At 40.9% G+C, this 14230-nt stretch overlaps 1 protein-coding gene across 10 annotated transcripts in view; it reads right to left on the reverse strand.

Annotated features, from left to right (window-relative positions):
- Positions 1 to 14230, reverse strand: part of EYA1 (EYA transcriptional coactivator and phosphatase 1) — a 339983-nt gene that overhangs the window by 67394 nt on the left and 258359 nt on the right. For all 10 annotated transcript variants that reach the window (XM_032296318.1, XM_032296321.1, XM_032296319.1 and 7 more), the window contains one exon: positions 480 to 619. In XM_032296318.1, the coding sequence (XP_032152209.1) occupies positions 480 to 619 (140 nt within the window). The remainder of the gene's footprint in view (positions 1 to 479; positions 620 to 14230) is intronic.

Genomic DNA, 14230 nt, shown 5'->3' on the forward strand with positions numbered 1-14230 from the left:
TAAAAACAATCCAGGCACGCTCTTTTAGTTATTTAAAAAAATGTAACTAAGTTATTACTGACTATAGTCATCCTGTTGTGCTATCAAATAGTATGTCTTATTCATTCCATTTTTTGTGCCCTTTAACAAGTGGATTTTACTAAATATTTTTAGTATGACCACTTAATTGAAATGGCAATGATATAGAGCAGCATGACAGAATTTTGTTCAAGTAGAATTGCATAATTTACTATATTTCTTTAGAGAGAAATAAACAGATGCTTTGCCATATAGTTCACAGGGAAGAAAAAACAAATAATTGCTTAACCTACAGTTAATAAAGAGAGAAAAAATTGCTTTATCTATTGTTAATACAAAAAGAAAGCAGTAACAAAAGCATCTGACACCTTAAACACTGCTGTTTACATAGCAGGTATGTAAAACCACGAGTTAGCTATTAAGACACCTTCCTATTTACTTGGGTGTTGGGAATGACATACCTCAAGATCAGAATCTGGGGGAGGTGAAGGATTATTGTTTCTTCTTCCCCGTCCACGTGATTTCCCATCTGAACCTCGACGCAATCGATCAGAATCTGAATCTTTAATGGGTGTTGTTGGGCTGTGGATTGTGCTGTATTCTGTAGGAATATAGGAAGGACTTTCATCTTTTATTTCCATCACCATGGTGCCAAGATTAACCTTGTTTTAATTCATAAGCGGAGTTTCAATAGTAAAGCACATTTCATTCTGCTGAAATCATACATTGTCTTTTACTTGCACTGGCAAATAATTTATAAGATATCTAATTCCAAGATTTGTTTTGAAAGGTGTGATCAGGTGCATTTAAAATTTAATTGAAGGTGAGAGGCAACACGTTGTGCTAGGTTGCCTGCATCTTCTGTGTGGTTCTCTGTGATTAGAGAATGTTCCCCACATCTTTCCCTATTTCTCTCATTCATTTCATTCACAGCACCTGGTCACACTGAGCGGCTCATACATTTGCCTCAGCTGCGGCTCTCTCAACTTCAAAAAGGCTTCTGGTGCATGCAAAGAAAAAAGGAAAAACCAGCTCTGGGGCAGGGAAAACTGAGTCATCAGGGAGATTTTCTTTGAAAATTTTACATTCCCCATTTTCTCCCTCATTTTATGTGAGAACAAGTGAGTGACAAGATAAAGAGGGCAGATACATGGACAATACCCGTATTCCACACACCATCCATCCCTGGCTCTTTCTCTGTCCTAGTCTCTTTGAACCAAACATCCAAAACCAGGCAGCACATTAAAAGTACTCATCTGGGTAACTCAGAGAAGCCACTGAAATAATTACATAGAAATCACAAAAATAAAGAACAACTCCCAAAAGGCTCAAAGGAAGAGTCGGGCAGTGGCGTGGAGCTAGGGAAAATTCTTATCCGGTGTTTAGAATGAATAAAAATCCATTTATTTGCACCAGTTTGGTACTTTTTAGTCTAACGAATGCATACATCAGAATATCTCCTCTTCCCCCAAATTCCAGATGTCCAATAAGCTGGCTCACCCCACAAGCTCTTTTTCAGATTTCTGTACCAGACTTGGTTTGGAATCTCTCCATCTAAGATGAGGAATGATTCTTCTCACTATGATGATGTTGAAGTTGGTCTATTTCACCAAACCGAAAACCACTGAGAACAATTGATGCCTGGTAGCCTTTATTAATGTGCTGTCAGCCTCAACTCTACCAATAAGGCCATCCACGTGTCAAATTGCACGGTCTCAGGATTATCTCCTAATGCTTAAGTGCTTCTCCAAAGCCTTGAGTCAGAGTAAAGACAGGAAAAGACTTTGACAGAATACATTTCTGTTTCTAAATCACAGGAGACAGCTCTACATCTCCTGTTTAATCTTAAAGCCTACATAAATTCCCATTACTTGTAGAAGACATGTAAGAGTCGTCTTCTATAACAAACAAGGTGGCAAACTTTCTCATCCAAACAGGTCATGCGATTCTCACACCCAGAAACCACCAAAATGACCTATAAGCTTATTAATTACAGTCAAAGTATGAAACAACTCCACACCATTGGTTAGCTTATTATTTGGGATGCATTTTGGGGCTGACTCATCTCACAGAACCATTAAAATATAATGCTGACTAGTCAGTTAATCATTCTTTACATCTACATTAAAATAGTCCTTTATTACAGAGGTAGATAACTAGGGCATCCTCTCAAGATGTTACAAACTGAGCATCTCTCTTCCATGTTTTAAAGATAATCAACAGCTCCAAATGAGTAGACTTTTAAGTAGTCAAGTGGACTCAAAGCTGTTCTTTGAGGAAAAAGTCTTGGCCTTCTTTTTTAAAAGATATTCTGCAATGTATACCTCCACGCAGAATCAGATAATCACCATCTGAGACAAAACACATATCAATCTCTTTAACATGTTTTGATACCAAGCATTCATTTTACAACCAGTATCGTCACCAGCAAGTCAACCTGCACTTCAAGTACTTTACTACAAAGTCTATCTTGAATTGAGAGCTCTCTGGCTTTTGGAATTTCATATCTGAAGAGAAGCTAAAAGACATCGAGCAGTGTAAGTCGGCATGTTACACGTTTTTCCTTGACTTCCCGACAATATAATTTTGTTCTAAAAATCGTTTATCTTTCCTAGGTTTTGTTAGCGTAGATTTCCTCTTACTGATGGCTCATTCCTTTATTCCCTAATGTTTACTTTATCCCTGCTTTAAAAACTCAACCTTTTAAAAGAGAGATGGAAATCTCTATTTTTTTTGGGGGGGGGAACAGACTAGCTATAATGAAATGAGTTACTTTTGTAAGCTTCTTCCAAAAGAAAACAAATTCATTCAGCAAAGTATAAAGGGAAAGCTTTAAATCACATAAAGTTTTTCCAGGTGAAGAGGAAAAAAAAAAAAAAAAAACTCTAAAAGATAAACGACCTGACACCTTTAAATATCAAAATGTACCCACCCCTACCTTGCAAGCCTCCACTTATAGAAGGAAGATGAAAACAAGTGATGCAAGCTAGTTTATTTTTTTAAATCCCTTCCTCTTCTATGAGGTGGAATTAAATGCTTCTATTCTCCTAACCAGCTTTCCAGACTCTAACTTCTCTTTCCTCCCCTAGTGCAAAACAACTCAAATACTCAAATAATTTAATCTTCTAATCCGCTGACAGCTCGTGTTTCACTAAAACCCTCTCCAAATTGTTTACCTTTACCCCTTCTAAGATATTCACGGTGAAAATATTTTAGAGGGGATTCACTGATTTTAACAAACATGGAGTGAATGTCAGGTTCACACCACGCAGGCACTGTACCAGAAGGATGAAATATAATGATGCAGCAAATAGGGTTCCTGCTTTCTTGGAGCTTAAAATTCAGAGGAATGCATTGACTTGTGGACAATAATGAGAAATTACAAAGTAATGTGGAAAAGGTGATGACACAGGAAAGACAGAATGCTAGGAGAGCACAGGAAATCCACATAACTCAGATTTGCAGGCTTATAGAAACTTCTAAAGACAGAGGACAAATGCATCAATGAAGAGGGAATATGATGGTGTTCTGGGCAGGGGTATAAGTATGTGTGAAGGAAAGGCGAGAGAGTGGGGAGCGGGGTGAGAGAGCGCAAGCATGTTATGTTTAAGAAATGGAAATAAAAATTCAATCTGACCCGAGTCTACAAAAGAAGAGCACAGAGATGAAGCTGGAGTGGCAGGTAAAGAATTCAACAAGGGAGTGGGGGCTCCCACTCCACGTGGCAGGGTACTGGAGAGGAGACTGAGAACAGGAGACTGGCCAGGAGGATAATTCAGTGATCCAGGTGAGGGATGGTGCTGCCTAGATGCAGGCAGTGGGCATAAGGAGATCTGAAGTGTCAGGAGGAGGTAAAATCAATAACTAAGTGGAAAGGAAGAAAGATGTCGTAAAAAATCATGCCCATGTCAGTTTCACAACTGGGTGGAGATCATAATGCTCGGTATGGGACTTAGGAAGAAGAAGGCATTATGGGGAAGAGTACAGGTGAGAATTCAGGTTCAGCTTTGGACATTTTGAATTTGAAGGGGCTGTGGGCATCCAAGTAGAGATGCCCAGTAGGCTTCTAGACTGCTCTGAAGCTCCAGAAAGATATATGGGCTAGATTTAGGATTGGAAACTGACACCCATATGTAATTAAGGAAATGAGTGTTGTTAAAGAAATGCAGTGTGTGTAGAAGGGATGGGAAGAGAAAGATGGGTGAGATTTGAAGAGTAAAACCAAAGTCAGTGTATGGTAGATGAAAAAGTATGTAAGGAAGGAGAGTGTGATGAATAACTTCAATCACCCAAGAGACAAGTAAAATGAAGACTGAACCCAAGTACTTTAGAGTCAAGAGGGACTTGGTCTACATGGCAATGGTACACTTTCAAGAAGGCAGAAGAGTGAAAAATCATGGGGTAAAACTCCTAAACTGTTACTGATGAGCCTCTGATGGCCAAATCTAATAATTATGTTTTTAGTCTTCAATCTCATTTGACCCTTTTGCAGCTGTGCTGACCACTTGATCCTTCAAAGCATGTGCACATCAGAATGTCTTAACTTCCCTTTCTTCTGCTTCACACTATCCCTCATCAGTCTCTTTGGAAACCTTCTGCTCTGCCCAAAGTGTCAATATTGGTGTTATCTACATCAGTGATATTCAAAGTGCTGATCTGGGACAAGATATAGATTTTACATCAGGACATTAATCAACACAATGTTTCCTTCATCTAAAAGTCTTGCTAATATTAAAAATATAGTCAGCTGAAGAAAACGGTATGCAACATGGTTGATTACTTAGTAACATGGTCGATTACATTCTGAAGCAAATTCTTTGCTATGCTGCACTAGTAATAAACAGTTGGGGGACAGGCTGTCAGTTGATGGGCTATATTTTCAGCAGCAGTGCCCTGGAGTTTCTTCCATGGCCCTCTTATCTCACTGTGGACTCTTAGTGCTTGGTGATTTTTGCAGGAGGAATTTAATTGATGCCCTCCAAGCTAATAAATTCTAAAGCTTTACCTTTTGATCTCCTGACCTGAGTATCCCACTATTTCTAGACCTCTCTACCTAAGTATTCCGTGGACACCATTATTAAACTTGTACCAAAGGAATCCTCTCTATTAACAAGTAAGGGTACCAGTAACTATCCACTTTTCCAATCCAGAAACTCCTTAGTGTCCCCATCAAATTAAGGGCTAAGTTCTGTGGTTTTTACTCCTAAATACTTTTGCTCTAAGTTGAGGTTCTCATCATCTCTTGCGTTAATTCTTGCAGCAGGCTATTTCCAGGATTTCTATGCTATGTCTTCCACCTATTTTCTGCACTGCCATCACAGAGAGTGGCAAGACCTTTCTGCTCCAGTCTTACAGTGTGGAACAGGAAGGACAGTCTAGATTTTAGGGCACTGAGCTATGCACTCAACTGCCACATTTTGAGTTTTGACTGTACTACTTCTAGTAGTACTACTTGCTTGTTATTTAGCCTTTACATGGCTCAGGTTTTTCATTTGTAAAATGGGAATGAATGGGGGTAAAATAATATACATGTAAGGGACTTGGAGCTACACATGTCACTAGTACTCTACAATGTTAGCCACCTGAAAACAAAGTCTCACCGAGTCACCCTTCAATAATCATATCTCTAACTGCTATCTCTCTTCATAGTCTATTTCAGATGGGCAAACGTAATTATCTCAGTTCTCTGAAAATGCCATGATATTTCATGCCTTCACATTTTTTTTTTTAATTTTTAGAGACAGGACCTTGCTCTGTCACTCAGAATGAAGTATAGTGTTACAACTATAGCTCACTGCAGCCTCGAATTCCTTGGTTCAAGGGACCTGTGCTCGCTCTCTCTCTCTCTCTCTCTCTCTCTCTCTCTCTGTCTCTCTCTCTCTCAAGCAGCTAGCACTACAGGCACATGCTGTGACATCAGGCTAATTTTTAAGAAAATCTTTTGTAGAGATGGGGGTCTTGCTATGTTGCCCAGGCTGGTCTTGAACTCCTGGCCTCAAGCAATCCTCCTCAGCCTCCTAAAGCACTAGGATTACAGGCATGAGCCAATGCACTTGGTCCCTGTCACTCTTTCTCAACTCCTTAGTCTCTTCCCTGTCTGAGAAATTCCTATTTGCCTCTGAAGATCGAGCTCTATAATCTTTGTCAATTCTCTAACTTCTGGTCCCTTCTTTGCAATTATGTACTCTTATCTATTATAGAATTCTAAATTGTTTGCAATTATTTACATTTGCAGTGGATAATAATTTGATGAAGTTATTTTGAGCAAATGTCCATCATTCCTACTCTGGGAAAACAGAACACAGTGGTATTCGTGTTTGCATACTGAGAGCACAGTAAGTGTCTAGAGTGCTAGGCAAACATTAAAAAATTGACGATGGAAAGAATGTTTCTTCAGCCTAGTGTTTACTCTATTAAAGCCATAAAGGTTATCTAATTATTTCTACAAGACAGCAAAATATTTATAAATGAGAAATAGCTGTAATTAAAAGCTCATTTAAAAGTTAATGTTGACATATTAAGCCATAAAATATTAAAATCCACAAGATAATTAAAATTCTATATTTGTAAGTACTACAGATTTCCACAAATTCTTCAATATTAAAAAGAAAAACAAGAACTGGAACTCAAAAAAGTCCATCTATTTCCACTGAGCTAGTAACTCCTCTCTGAGCCTTGGGGAAGTTACTTCCATTTCTTCAGTTCCCACTCTCCTTTTTTATCAAATTCATGACAGCCTAGTTTACTTAGCTTTAAAATTCTATTACCTGTGGATGTACAAACTTACAACAGCCTCATAATGATTAGTTCTTCGTGTCTCTCTTAGGTAGATTAGTCACCTTCATATTAATCTATATTCATATTAATTTACATAAAAGACCTCAAGCAACTCCAACCCTCAAAACCCAACACGGTTTACTGCTTACTATGTCTGGCCCAAATTCCTTATCTGGTTTTATTTCTCATGCCTACCTTAACGTGCTGTTTTCTTATACATATTGCCAAACAGTTTTCAAAGGACTGTATCAATTTAAATTGTGTCTGTTTTACCATAACCTTATACACACTGACTGTCATGGTTTTAAAGTAATTGATATTTATCCTACACAGAATAACAGTGCATAATTTTTAATTTGCACATATTAAAAATGCTTGTATATATTTGCTTAAAAATTATATACCCTCTGTGAACAGTCCAAGTCCCTTGGCAATTTTTAAATATTCCTTTATTGATTTTTACAAAACAGTTTTAACCCTTTCTACATATCTGCAGATACTTTTCCCGGCCTGATATTTCCTTAAATTATGCTTTCCTTCACAGAAATGTTTTATTTTTATGGAGTCTTGCTGCACAGCATGAAGGCCTGGCTGGCTCCTTGAAGATTTAGGGATAAGTGCTCACATTTATTCTACGGGTAGCAGGGGCTTTCTGATCTAGCTTTACACCTCTGGGACTACATATGCCAGTAGTGGTTGCAAAGGAAGTAGAATACAGGGTTCCTGCAGGCTCCCATCTTTGTGCTTTGGGAGGGTGGAGGCCCTTCTCGCTCATATCTAAGTCTAAGTGAGGTGAAAGACTACTCTCCCCAAACAGAAGTAATTGAGCTCCTAGCTGAGAAGCTCCTCTCACCACATGTACAATGACATTGGACTGAGGCCAGGGCAGCTACAATCTCTGGCTAGACCCTGAATCTGTCTGCTAAGACAATACAGCTTACAACGTACAGTGCAGAGCTTTTCATCAAATCCTTAGAAAGATTATCTGAATTTAGTGAACATGAGACAGGCTAATCAATAATTATATTCTATTTGCCATTATGGGGGAGTCAGATAAAAAGAACAGAGCATATCACTTCTCTAAATGCAGATACTATCATGTTCAAGACTTAAGCCTTAAAGCACATTGCACAAGTGAGCATGAAGTAGATATCAGACAGCAAGTGACTCTGAGGCACTCCTGAACTTTGAGACTCTCAAAACCAACATAAGTATATGCAAAACTCATCTTAACAGATGGTATACCAAGGCCAGACCAGAAAGACAGAATGTAGAGAGGTTGAATTCTAAGTCAAGAAGGAAAGGCTAATTATGGTTCCTCCTTGGCATTCCCCATAGGGAAACAGATACATCAAATTTGATGACATTGGCTCAAAGAATCATACATCCACTGGGCATACTTTTGCTTATGATTTGAAAACTAGTTTTTCTATGGGGGAAAACACTGTTCTGTGAAGCTGAGTTGAATTACTTTAAGGCAAGTAAGTGGGATTGAGCCTTACTCCAGGAATAGACAAGGTAAAAAACAAAATTACCCAGAACTTCTCTAAACCAGCTGCACTGTGAAAGTCAAAGGCAGTGAAACTATCCCATGGGACGGTGGGGGTACAGGTCACAGCTATGTGATGGGGTACGGAGACTAACTTACCCATGCTATAAACATTTAATTCTCCTTTTGTGTGTGTGTGTTGGGGGTGGTGGTTCCTATACTCTAGAATAAGGCTCAGGAAATTTTTCCTGTCAAGAGTCATACAGTAAGTATCTTAGGCTCTCTGGGCTACATGGTCTCTGTTGCAACCATTCCACTCTGCTGTCACAGCAGCACACAGAAATGCATGACAAGTTATGAATTCTGCTTGGGTTGAAACAGGCACCAGAAATATACAATTTATGAGTGATTTTTTGATTTCAATTCTAACATAATGGCCAAGTGTAGGCACCGAGTCTGCTGAACCTGATGTAAGATGGGTACTGTCCCAGGTCTGGGTCCCTGGGCACACCTGTTTACCAGGCTCTTTGGAGTCAGCTGAATCTAAGGGACACAAACCCAACTCACCTGAGCAGACAAGCATACCAGTGACACCAGAAAATGAGCGAGGCTGAGTTTCGGAGAAAAGACCCTACCATTGTCAGGCTATGCTGTTCACTATGTAAGAAAACCAGGAAGTTCAGGTGAAAAGGTGAAGGAAAAAAGGATAGGTGGGGCTTTCACAGTGAGCACTTAGACTTTCTCTGACTTAAAGTGACCTCTAATAGTTGAATCTGGCAAATGTTTCTAATAAACCCACCTCTAATTCTCTAGACAACATTGCAGAAAATGGATTCTCCTCTTCGGTAAGGCAGTTAGAGTGAAGGGCTGGCCAAGGCTCAACCTCTACAGTTAGAGATCCTCAGAGTGAAAACCAAAATTTCTTTTATTCATAAAATTTCTAAAGCAATTCAAGTGGTGGCCTCGAATTCTCATGTGACTGAGTACAATAACACTGAAACCAAATGCTCACAACCCAGAATGTACGTATGTTCACACATTCATTTAGCTAACTTACTTTTTTCTGAAACAAGGAGAGCAACATTGGAAAACTTTTTGTTTGCCTTTTTTTGGTGGGGAGGAGACAGGGTCTCACTCTGTCTCTTAGGCTGCAGTACCATGGCATAATCAGTTCACTGCAGCCTCAACCTCCTGGGTTTAGGTGATCCTCCTACCTTAGCCTCCCAAGTAGCTGAGTCTACAAGTTCGCACCACCATGCCCAGCTAGTTTTTTAATTTTTTTGTAACTTTTATAGAGATGGGGTTCTGCCACATTGCCAGGTTGGTCTTGAACTCCTGGGATCAAGCAATCTGCCTGCCTGGACCACCAGAAGTGCTGGGATCATAGGCATGAGCCACCACACCCCATGAAAAACTCCATTAAAATGATCTCTATATAATAGTTTTTTAAAAACAGTCTTCAAAAACAACTCAATTTAAAGCAGATGCAAAACAGGTCATCTTACTTTTACACTGGATCTAATCTATCTACCCTACTCTGAATGGGGAGGTTTTCTTATGTAGTTTTGTTTATTCTGATAATGTTTTTTTCTTGAATGGTCATTAATGCCACCTCAAACTCACAATGGGCTGCAACCTCCATTACTGTGGAGGTTCCCTCTGTCCCACCACTGGACACTTTCCTCTTCCTATAGCAATGATTTGTGGTATCATCACTCAAGAGACATCACTAGTAAACATTTTGCTCCTAAAGGTTTCCAAATATCTGATGCATTTTTCTGTTCATTTTCTTACAAGAATCCTTATACCTCCATCTCTGCTAATCTGTGAAGATGGTGACTGCTGTTTGGACTCAGTCTTAAACATCTGAAAGAGGAAAATAAGCAAAGTTTATTCCTGCAGGGAGTTTTCTCTCCAGCCACTGCCATGGGTCTGCTGACTGATTTGCCCATCACTGGGGTTTAATCAGATTTAACAAGTACCTGTGGCTGGGGCCAGCCTCCTAGGGGTACAGCCTGTGCACTTCCATGGTGCTTTGTGTTCAGCTGCGCCTGACACTTGGTTTAGTGGTCTGCTGTGCTGTCTTGAAATTCTTTGTTTTTGAACAAGGGGCCCACCAGTTTTGTAGCTGGCCCTGCCTGCGGCTATCACTAATTCCTAAGCCAGGGAAACAGGCACTACCTTTGGATTCTATGGTATGACAGAGCACCTACTATGTGCCAGGAAACACACTCAGAACCAGGGATGTGACTAAGCAGGACAATGGTCTGTGCCCTTGTGGAATGTTGGCACTGCCTGTATTTATTATGCACTAGGGATGTCATGAGCAATACCATGTAACAGCTTGCTACTCTGTCATTACCAAGGAACCTGGTTTCCCATTCACTGAGAAAACAGAAGCAACCACTCTCTCTACTCTCCTTGCCGGGCTCTCCCCACCTGCAAGTACTGTGTATGTAGTCTGCCTCCCCTCAGGTATCATGGGTGGACCTCCTGCACTCCTAAGGCCAACTCCTCCTTTTAGCATGAGACTCCAGTGCCCTGTCACCGACTCCAGTCCATGTTCCCTTTACTCTAGCTGACCTACCTGTGCACACAAGTTAGATATATTTCTTGCATAAAAAGCATCTCCCACTTTTTCCTCTAGGTTCTGCCCTTTTTCCCTATTGCCTTAGAGTGTACAGCAAAAGTCACTGGAAGAATTGAAAATCCTGGCTGCTTAAACTTCCTTTAATCCCATTTTCTCTTGAACCCATTTCCATCATGCTATTTTCTCTAATGTTCCTCTTTGTGAAGATCACCAATGACATCCACGCTGTCAAATCAAATAGTCAAGTCTCAATTACCATCTTTCCCGGCCTTTTGCCAGAGCCACACACAGCTAATCATGCCTTCTTAACACTTACGTTCCTCGGCCTCTGAAAGGCCCCGTTCTCAGTTCTCCTCCGGAATCCCTGGACGTTCTTTCTCAGTCTCCTTCTCTAGCTCTTCCTCTTTTTTCAGTGTCTCTTCCTCTTTTCCCAGCTGGCCACCATGGGAAGGCCCTGGGCTCAGTGCTTGGCTCCCCTTCTGTTTGCTCCTACAGTCCTGGGTAACTCAACCACGTGCACCGTTTTCAATGGCTTCTGGATGTTGAAGACTCACCAATTTAGAGCCTAACCTATCTTGTAAACATCAGACTTACTTTATCAACAACTTGATCACCATCTCCTGTTAGATCTTTAACAGGCAGCTCCAACTTCACATGTGGTAAGCAGAAACGCTGATCTCTTGAACACCACCTTGTTTACCTCCTTTTAACCCATCTCAGTAAATGGCAAGTGCACTTTTCTGGCTGTTTGTGCTAAAATCCTCGGTGTCATCCACTGGTTCTTCTCTTCTACTCCCATCTACATTCAATATTTTAACAAATCCTGGTTGTTCCACCTTCTAGTGTCTTTAGAACCTGACCACTTTCACCACCTCCACCTCGACCCCTGAGCCTGGCCACCTTCACTTCCCACCTGGACACAGGCATCATAATCTTTGCTGACTGCCTCATTCCTATCTTTTGCCTTGTTGCAACTTACTCTCTACCCATGACCAGAGAGATTATTTTCAAGTGTAATGAAATCATGCCATGCTTCTGCTTAAACATTGCTCCTGTCATTCAAAATAAAATCCCAAATCCTTCTCATGCCCACAAGGCCTTCTCGTATGGCTTCTCCTCCCCCCTGCTCTCACCCTCCCACTTTCCTTTCTCGGAGGCTCCAATGCTACATGGGCCTTCTTTGCTCTTGCTGAATCCACAAAGCACAGTCCCACCTCCAGGCCTTGGCAGCCACTGTTTACTCTCCCCAGAACTCTTTCCCTAGTTATCAAGGTGGCTCTCTCCTCCCTTCCTGCAGGCCTCTGCTGAAGTGCCAGCTGATGGACAACTCTTCTGAAACAGTTCACCTGCCCTAACGCTACTCTCCTTACCCAGCTGTCCATCATTCCAGGCACTCAACCAGATGCATTTTATATTTACTTATCATCTGTAACCTCCAATAGAATGAAAGTTCCCTGAGGGCAGAGGCTTGATTTTTGTTCATTGCAGAATCCCATGTGTCTAGAACAGTGCCTGGAACATATCAGAGGCTCATTAAACTTTTTTCTCCCCACAACCTGGCATGTGGAACATCTTTGGTTCACACAGCAAAATGCACGTCATCATTGATAATCCCCCACATAAGGGTCTCCTTAGCCACTCTCCTGAGGGATGTGTCATAAGGAAATATTTATTAACGTGCTTCATGCTCATTAGGGGACAGCAGTTTTCTGACAGAACTCAGACACACTCAGTGAAGTCCTGTCCTCTGGGCTCAACCAATTGAAACAGTGCAAAGCCAGGAACAGACATCACAGGAAAAGAAACTTGAGGCCGGGGTCAGGGTTGAGAAACGGAAGAGTGGAGAAAACAGGGCTTCCTCTAGGTTTGGGATTATTTCTACCCAGATCCGTTCAGGGATATTACTGTCCCCAGTTAACAGATGAAAAGATGGAAAAACTACCAGCTAGGCTGTACCATGGTCAGGATCTGAACCCAGGCCCGTCTTCTCTAAAGCCTCCTCTCCACCTGCCTCCTCCCACTTCACGTGACCTCCATACTTGATTGGCCTCAGAAAGAGCATCATGTCTTCAAGCCGTAAGTCTCACTTGTCAATGAGGACACCAGAGACAGGCTGTGCAGCCTCTGATGAGACCTGCATGGGCCCCTTGTCTGCCACCTTCTTCTGGAGGTTTGGGCCTAAAGGAGAGGGGCTGCCCCCAACCACAGCTTGGCTGCATGGGTGATGGAATCCTCACTAACTCTAGCAATGAGACCTTCTTTCCTTTCACTGTTTGGGAAATAACTCACCTGCAGAGAAGCTGAATCTTGCACATTTTGGTACAACTGCACATCCTCCCTAACTTATAGAACATAACATGGAAAATGGATTAAATTTCACCATAGTGGAGATCATAACCTACAAATTAAGACATTAGGGTTGCATACATTCCAGAGCAGCCTTGGTAGCTTATAATTTATTTAGTTCTCTAGACTTTTATGGACTTCAGTTTCCTCAACAGTAAAATGGGAACAGCACCATTGTGAATATTGTGTCAAATAACGCATGCTAAAGGTTTTATACAAGTGTGTATTAGTGTTGCTCTACGTCAATAGTTCAAAATCACCCCTCAGGCCGTTAACTTTTTGTAAAGATGATCACAAAGTGATACTGCAGTTCAAAAATGCTTTCATCCTTAAAAAGAATGAAATATAACTTAACTTGAGTTCTGATGAAAAGAATATCCTGTCATTGAGCTCATTTAAAGTGGTCTATTTCTCTAGCCTTGAATAAATATCCCTTCCTTATCTTCTGTCCCTCAAACTTTCACATCCTCCGATGCTGAGAATTTTACCTCCTTTGTTAATTTCTTCTTCAAACACTTAGGTAAGGAATCTGTTCCTGCACTCTTCCTGAGCACTTCGTTTCTTCTAGCATGGTATTTTAAAGCTGGAGCTTTTCTTAGGTTTGGCTGTATACATGGTTGTCTTCGGTAGCAAAATGCTCCAGAGGACAGTGAATGGCCCTCTGGCTTTCTATATCGCCACAACAGTGCTTTGAAAGTAAGAGATGCTCAATGTCTGGCTAATGAGACGTTGACGAACATCATTAAAATCTCATTTTCATATGTTAGTAGGAGAAACTGCATTTTCTACTTTTCCTTCAATTAAGAAACTGTGGGATGCAAAGACCTGGAACCAACTCAAATGCCCATCGATGATAGACTGGACAGGGAAAATGTGGCACATATACACCATGGAATATTATGCAGCCATCAAAAACGATGAGTTTGTGTCCTTTGTAGGGACATGGATGAACCTGGAAACCATCATTCTCAGCAAACTGATAGAAGAGCAGAAGATCAAACACCGCATGT

The sequence above is a fragment of the Sapajus apella genome, unplaced genomic scaffold (genome assembly GCF_009761245.1).
Source record: "Sapajus apella isolate SASKATOON/1434 unplaced genomic scaffold, GSC_monkey_1.0 scaffold35, whole genome shotgun sequence".
NCBI lineage: Eukaryota > Metazoa > Chordata > Mammalia > Primates > Cebidae > Sapajus > Sapajus apella.